At 39.2% G+C, this 8,241-nt stretch overlaps 1 protein-coding gene across 1 annotated transcript; it reads right to left on the bottom strand.

Moving 5' to 3' along the window:
• Positions 1-4,856: 4,856 nt before the first annotated feature.
• LOC106748532 (argininosuccinate synthase) lies at positions 4,857-8,150 on the bottom strand. Its single transcript, XM_014627179.1, has 8 exons — positions 7,940-8,150; positions 7,805-7,873; positions 7,404-7,649; positions 6,244-6,389; positions 5,909-6,173; positions 5,577-5,715; positions 5,345-5,446; positions 4,857-5,113 (listed from the first exon to the last, which is right to left on the bottom strand). The coding sequence occupies exons 1-8, from the start codon at positions 8,045-8,047 to the stop codon at positions 4,944-4,946; spliced, it is 1,245 nt and encodes a 414-aa protein (XP_014482665.1). The 5' UTR covers positions 8,048-8,150; the 3' UTR covers positions 4,857-4,943.
• Positions 8,151-8,241: the final 91 nt, after the last annotated feature.

The following is an 8,241-nucleotide window of genomic DNA, read 5'->3' as shown; positions in this document are numbered from 1 at the left end:
ATTACCGAGGATTAAGTACGATTCAGACTCACTTCGGCACGTCGCGGTGCACGTGCATTTTGAAGAGTTCTTATGAGTTTGTTTCGCTAATGTATAAAGTTTTAGATGTACAGCTTCGTCTTGTAAATTTAAATGATCGATTCATAAGGGAAAGTTATTTTGTAAAGTCACTTAAGTAAAGACGGATTCAAATTCATATCGGCCACAGGCCATGTGCTTTGGAACAGTCTTTACGAGTTTGTTTCGATGTATAAAATTTTGAATGTACAGCTTCGTCTTGTAAATTTGGATAATCGATCTCTACTGGAAAGTTCTTTTGGTTCAAGTAAAAGCCGATTTATAAAATCCATTGCTGTATGCTACAGTTCAAGCGTTTTTTGAACAGTACGAGTTTTTTTTTATGTACAAAGTTTTGAATATGTATAGTTTCGTCTTGTAAATTTGGATGGTCAATTCTTATGGTCAATGGAAAATTCTTTTTGTTTAAATAAGACTACTAAAGGGCAATTCAAGTTTACCTTACCAATTCATATGCTTTATGAATAAATCTTATAAATTTGCTCTGTATAAAGTTATGAAAACATCAGAGCAGTGACGTGTAAACTATTGGCAGAAGCAACTAAAATAAAATTATCGAAAGAATCGTGATTTTTTCTAAGTTTAGACGGTACGTTAAATTTCGTGACGTATCAGCGAAATATATTTCTACTACGATTTATCTTTCGACATTCATATTCTAAAAAAAATAAAGATAACGAATGTTATATGTATACGTATACGTACACTAGTTGGCTAGAAAACTATGGTTTCATATTAATTTAAAAATTGCAGTGTAATTCAAGCGCTGAATTTATAAGCAGGCAAAGTCGCGCTTGAGGAGTACAAGACGGAAGTTGTCGCATTGAAAAATGACTACTTTCTCGATCAAAATTCTTACTGAAAGTGAACTTTGCCCGCTCTTATATTCAGCGCTACAATTTACCCACGCGTTGCGGTGACGTGGAATAATAGTAGCTATAAGAGAACGGAAAACGCGACAAAAATGCGTTTTTCAACGGCGGATATTTATTTCTTTTTTTGGAATAAAACGCATTTTTTTGTAAAATCTTTGGTGTTCGTCGAGATCTTCTACGCTAGAATTTACTAAATGTAACAACATGATAGAAATTCGGAAGTTTTGAACATTGATTTGTAGAGTGAATATTTAGATTGACCAAACATGTGTCTTTAGAAGAGATGAAAGTTATTCGAGTTCAATGGGAGTATGCCACACGACAGATGCGCTCACAGGTGTTGGCCGAAAATATTCATCCTGAAAACGTAAAGCAAAAAAATAAAAACGATAAAAGAATGTAAAATATAGGATTCGTAATAATAGCCGTTATATGGAACGATTATTAATACGGACCTAAAAACAAGGATATATATATAAGACGAGCAAAGAGAAATAATTAGAAAGAGGAGGGAGGAATAAGTGTGCAAAGAACTAATAAAATTAATAGTAGTTATTACGGTTGTATAATACATAGTTTGTAATTGTACATATATACAGGCAAAACTAATCATTGGCAGCGTATAGATTCAGAAGAAAACATGCGATATCTATGTATAAAATATAAAAAGGTACTAAATATATACACACACACACACACGCACACACACACAAATATGTGTGTGTGTATGTATGTATGTATGTCTGTCTGTATGTATGTGTATATATATATGTATGTACACACACACACACACATACATACACTATATAATACTATATATGCTATATAAAGTATAGTGTACAATATATACATATACAGGTACCATATATATATATATATATATATATATGAAACACACACACATACACACACAATACACATCTCTATATATGTGATAAGGTTTGTATTCTTTAAGAGAGAAAACCGATATAGATTGTGTAACCGACTAGATCTCAGCATAAGTTACGATGTAACGATAAATACATATTGCGTAAGTAACACCAAAATCACTCAACTGTATCAAAAAATAATTTTTATATAAGTTCCCACGAGCGCACATCATCTCCAATGGCACATGAATTTTAGTAAACTTATTACGACTAACGATAGTGAACATTAAGTGGTTGTACATAAATAATAATGAGATGAGAAAATAAACGGATAAACCGAAGAGTCGGTCGATGTTGTTAAGTAAACGAGAGAAGGAGAGAAAGAAATGGAGAGACGTAGAGAACGAATATGTATGCGTGCGTGTATGTGCGAGAGAAAAACGGAGAAAAAACGATTATTTGTCGAGCGTCGCGTTCTCACGCACCCTCCCGTTTTCTTTTTCATTATAATCTAGCTATACTCGGGTATATCGTAAACTTACTTTCGTATTTATGTTAAATACAATTTTTTATAAATAAATCGAATTGAAAAAAAAAACTGATTCGTAAAACGCTGCAGTGAGTTTTAATTTTTCCAATATAATTTCGTAATATAATTTCATCAAAGTAAAATACGCATGTGACATTGAAAGCAGAAAATTAAGAAAAAGGAGGATATACGGGATCAATATTAATGACTTTGTAAAGTCCTTTTCTATTTGTCGTACATTAGCTTGAAGATTCAACACGTAATATTGCATGAAAATTTATTTATTTTTTTCGTACCTTTTTTTTTCTTTTATCATAATGAAGGTGTGCGTACGGTATATATCATCCGTGACTCTTTTTTGACCGCTTATACATATATAAAAACGAAAAAAATCCTCCGCTTACTTAACAACGTCAAGCCGCGATATATATATATATATATATATATATATATATATATATTGTCTGTACTGTTATTATTAATCATCAGAAATAAAAAGGAAGAAAGCATGTTTATTACGATTGAATTAACGAATATATTTGAACTTGACGAGAGCAAATGTGAATATGAGAGCTACACACCACAGGTTACTCGATTGTATATGTATAAAGAATTTACCTTCCCTAGTTTGTAATTTTGCATGTACACACACACACACACACACACACGTATAAATAAACGCAAGGAATGGAGCAAAAAGCGAATAAGAGACCTGTATAGAAAGTCACTCGTAGCCGAGCTACATAAAAAGGAGTACCGTCATGGTTTCGTACTTGATATAGATTTTCCCCTAAGTTGCGAGGTGTCGATCCCGTTCGTCTTTTCGTGTGAAACACCTAGTGTCGTTGAAAAGGGGAAGAAGAGAACTGCTTCGGCGAATGTCACAATAGAATCGGACGTACCGTTGCGTCTCGCCGGTGCTTCCCGACGTTCGCCGACGCGCGAGAGGATCCTTTCCCTTTCAGACGCGATCCTCAGGAGTCCCGGATTGATTCGGCACCTGTTAACGACGACACTATGGGGTTTCGCGCGCCGGAAGGACGATGCGAACAATCGACACAGAAGCGACTGAAGCATGTCGACGAATCGCTCGTAATTTTTCTCGTATAAGTTTAAGTTCCGTAGCACGAACGTTGAATTTTACAACACCACCCGGCGAACTTGAGTTGCGAGTTGTAGGGCGCAGATTATTATTATCAGGGAGGGAGGGGGAGGAAGGGGAGAGCTTTTGCGAAAGTCTGTCGGATTGTTGACGGTCACGTTGACCTTAAGAACGAATCACTCTATGGAGATTCGCGGGATTACCTGCGAACGATGGCGGGAAGCGGATAATGATGGCAAATATTTTGACTGAGCATGGCATGTTGACATTTCCGTCGGTGTATACTAGATAAGGAGAGAGAGGGGGGAACGCGTTTGAAAATCCGACGGACTTTTGCAGGCACCTGATGGCGACGAAGGAGAATCGGATCACTGTGTATACTATCGATATCCCCGAAATAAAGACGCATATTATATACGCTATTATAATCCTCACACACGAGAGAGTATGTTAATAATCCTAAGGTTTAATTATTAATAACTACAATGAAGGCAAACGAGTGTGTAGCGTGTAGTGTTTCATTGTGACCTCACTTCCTTCCCGTGACCACTGCATGCGCATAGAACAATCGGGAGATTACCGTCGCATTCGTTGTAGACTTATCTGATTTGTCCGTTATGTTTTTTCACACACGATTAATGAGACGTATGTTCTCTTCCCACTGCGAGACGCGTTCCGATCACTTCGGCGCCGCAATGCCACGATTATTCTTAACAATTTACTTACAGTATTCGTTCTTCTTTTTTTTCTGGGGAAGGAGGAAGAATTACGAGCGGCACGAGTGCTCGGGTCGAAAATGACTTTTAATTACTTCTCATCGGAGCACCATTACGTTTCAGTGCTCTCGGTAGATGAGCCGTGGCGCCAATTCCTAGTGAATTAACAGCGACATTACAATATTATAATTCTCCACTCAGGAATGTAAATGCAATATAACGCGTGCGTTGTGTTAACAGTTACGTTATTGAGCGGAGAATTATAACACTGAGGTTTTTCGTTACTGATGGTTGCTGTTTATTGGGTTTAGATTCGTTATCGACGATACTTTGTACGGACAATGTTGAGTTAATAATAACACGGTCCGAGAGAGCTATAATTACGCGTTAAGATATTTCATTGCAATATTTTCCTTATTTACCTTGCGATCTTACGTTTATTAACAAACACGCGGACTCTTGTTTCTTTAGCGGTATTGTCCTCGTATCGCGACGCCGAGGTAATCGGATTCGCTCCCATTGCGATACCGCATCGTGTCTCTTAGATTGTATTGTTGTTACGCAGTGGTGTCGAGAGTTATTATCACTTACGTCTCGAGACATCATGCGCCATGGATGTTTATAAAGTAAGAAGTATTCGCGAAAACGAGAATAAGTCATGTATGAGAGTGCAGTAATAAAATAACGTTGGGTTAAGCAGCGGAGTGCCTTTTATTTTTATTCGAGACCCGCGCCTAAGTATAACAGGTGTCTTTCTCTCTCTCTCTTTTCCTCTCACTTAGATATGTCTCGTTGCTCGTTAAAGCGATGGAACTCCTTCAGCCTCAGAGCCTGCGTGCGAATGAATCCCGTGGCGTCCGCGGGCTCAAAGTCTCCCTGCACATCCATCGAGACGAGATTTTCGTTGTACAAGGAAACCTCGCTCGACCTGCCAATCGCCATGACTGCATGACAGAAAAAGAAACAGCGACTCGTCATTCCTCCCGTCGGTTACAGATTGATCTTTCTCATTCACTCGCGTGTTCCTGTTTTCAGCGCTAAGTGCGGGCTAAAATCGACGCCGATCTTTGTTGGTCTTTACGACGCTGAGGCAAAGACACTGCGCGTGTCCCGAGTCAAAGACTGCGCGGATCCACTTAGCGCCGAATCCAGCTCGAACCGTGATCGATACCAACCGTTTCCTCTGTACAATCGCAGCTTCACTGTGCCGTTCACGTATTTCTGCGAGTAAAGAATGCTCTCCCGCACAAAGTCACACTCGGGCGAGAACCAGAAACCTGCGTTCGACATGCATTTTTTGCGATTCATATTTAATTTATAATTTACAAATTTCGAGATATCCTTTTTTTTTTCATTTATATTTTATTTATATTAACTTGCGCTATGTTTATGCATGCGTTTAATTACCGTTGTACACGTAATCCGACATCCTGTCCGTCAGATAGGACTTGACCCTCAGAACCTCGCGGTCTAACGCGAACACCTCCAAGTCCTGGTGCGCGACGTGCAGGATCTTCGCGCCTGGTGACTCGTAAATTCCACGAGACTAGAAAAACATATCAACAAATGCGCTTCGTTTATCCAATGCGCGTGTATTAACGTAAACGTAACGCTAATCCGCTCAAACGCGATTCTTCTCTGCCGAATGCAATTTTCTCTGTTCCGAGAATTCTATGCCGCGAATTACGGATTATCGAAAGTTTATCGCGTTGCGGATGTGCGGTTCGCGATAAGCGTACTTTCAGTCCGATGTATCGATTTTCCACGATGTCGACTCTCCCGATACCGTGCGCGCCACCGACTTCGTTGAGATACTCGATTATCGCCAGGGGAGCGTCGAACATCCGTCCATTCTTCCGGTTTCTCACGATGGACGGATATCCGTGTTTGAAATCGATTTCGATTTCTTCCGCCTGCGAAACGGCGTCCACGGGATCAGTGGTCATTTTGTAGAGGTCTCTCGGTGCGGGCTTCGCAGGATTTTCCAACACTCCCGATTCGTAGCTACGGGAAATCAAACGACTCACGTCCTATCGGATGTTATATTTAATGAAAACTTATCTGAATTCTATACCTAACGTGCACGAGATTAGCATCGGTGCTCCACGGTTCCTTCGGCGTCGCCGAGGTCGGAATTCCATTTTGTCGGGCGTACTCCAACAAGTCCGGTCTTCCTTGGAACCTGGTGTAAAATTCATGTTCCCTCCACGGCGCCAAGATCTTGAAAAATTAATCTTTCGCATTATGATCACAAGTGCGATTTTAACTTTCCTTTTCTTATACTTCGTGGTTAAATCGTGTTACGGGAAAGTTTAAGTTTGAATTATGGAAAATAAAAGACCGTACGCGCGATTCGTCGTTGGACGTACTTCTGGAAAATAAAAGTCAATCAGTTCAAAAGTGGAAAATCGTGCGGATCCGCTATTGAGTCATATTACTTAAAAATGAAAAAAGTATGTCCGATTTGTAGTTGAGTTGTACTGCGTCCTCGATCTCGATTTGTCAATAGAAACAGCAGTGACTCGTAGCGGAGGTTTTGAAACTGCAATATGTAGTTTCAAAGTCTCCGCTACGAGCCGTCACTGTCTCCACCGACAAGTCAAGCAAGTAATTCGACTCAACGATGGGTTGGACAACCTTATATTTTCAAATCGAATAAGAGAGACTTGACGACGACCCAAATGTATTTTTTTTTTATTTCTAACTAATATCACTAAACAGTCTGTCAAATAATCTTTATATCTTTTAATAATACGACTCAACGACAAGTCCTTTATTTTCAATTAGCCTGTCTAACAATGAATCAAAAAGGAATTTTTATTTTTGAATAGAATGACTGAACAATGAATTGAATTAATTTTTGTCTTCATCTATTATTAAAAGCAGAGACAAGAATCAACATTTTTTAGAAACAACAACTGTTTTACCACGTTCTGTACCAAGTATTATTAAATAATATTAATAGAAATTATAATTCATTAAGTATTAAATGTGTTTATAAAAAAAGAAAGCTAATTTCCGATATTTTTAAGATATAATCATTTAACAAAAATGATATTCTTTATATTTGATAATTTGAACTTTGATTACGTTGATTCTTTCCTTTTTATTTTCATCGTTTATTCTTATATACAAACGTATGAAATAATTCTGGACAGCGAGAGAACTTGAAGACTTAATTGCTCGGAACTTTCGCATCGAGCAAATTATCGATGAAATAGGCGCGAGAAGTACCTTGATATTGGGACAAAGGCTGTAGCAGCTCAGCTCAAAGCGAACTTGATCGTTGCCTTTCCCGGTTGCTCCATGCGCTATGATACCGGCATTTTCCGCTCTCGCCGTCCTTATCAGACCTTGGCTGATACACGGTCGTGCTATAGACGTGCCTAAAAGATATCTTCCCTCATAGAGCAAACCGCAGGACACTGCGGGCCACACGTAAGAAGTGACGAATGCTTCCTTGACATCATCTATCACAACCTTGCGAACAATAAAAGTTACATGAATCATCTGCCGTCGTAACAAGTACGTTTGTAATACACAGAGAAATGTATGGCAAATATTTTAGAATTTTTCACAATTTCAACGAAATTACTTCAAGTAATTGAAGTTGCACACGAACAAAACGCAATTACCTTAATCGCGCCGATTTTAAGCGCCTTCTCTCGCACCGCGTCGAAGTCTTCATTTTGCCCGATGTTTGCCTGGACAATCAGTCTCTCACATATTCGCTGTTACAAAATAACGAGCGCGATTGCAAGGATTCTTACCACGTAAGCGACAACTTGGAATCCTTTTTCTCTCAGCCAGAACAGTATGCAGGAGGTATCTAGACCGCCGCTGTACGCCAGAACCACCTTTTTCTTCGAATCCGACATCTCTTCGACCTCGCTTCGAGTTGAAATTGAGACAGGCACGACGAGCAGATTGCGAAAGGGACAGCTGTTGAAAGTAAGCGCTCGTCGAGTCTGTTTCTCGCTCTCTGCCTCGCAAGTGAATTCTTTTTAATTTGACCTCGGATTATCGATAACCCCCGTGAACGCTGTCGGGGATATGATCGACCAGCGCTTAT

Source organism: Dinoponera quadriceps, unplaced genomic scaffold (assembly GCF_001313825.1).
Source record: "Dinoponera quadriceps isolate SergipeBrazil2010 unplaced genomic scaffold, ASM131382v1 scaffold2872, whole genome shotgun sequence".
Taxonomy (NCBI): domain Eukaryota; kingdom Metazoa; phylum Arthropoda; class Insecta; order Hymenoptera; family Formicidae; genus Dinoponera; species Dinoponera quadriceps.
This window is presented reverse-complemented; position numbering and strand designations above follow the sequence as displayed.

Excerpts from the sequence above, each read along its gene's own strand:
- LOC106748532 (XM_014627179.1), bottom strand. The coding sequence starts at position 8,047 with ATGTCGGATTCGAAGAAAAAGGTGGTTCTGGCGTACAGCGGCGGTCTA. Across the intron at positions 7,650-7,804 it reads TTAAAATCGGCGCGATTAAG|GTTGTGATAGATGATGTCAA; the intron begins GTAATTGCGTTT and ends ATTGTTCGCAAG. Across the intron at positions 5,716-5,908 it reads ATCGATACATCGGACTGAAA|TCTCGTGGAATTTACGAGTC; the intron begins GTACGCTTATCG and ends ATGTTTTTCTAG.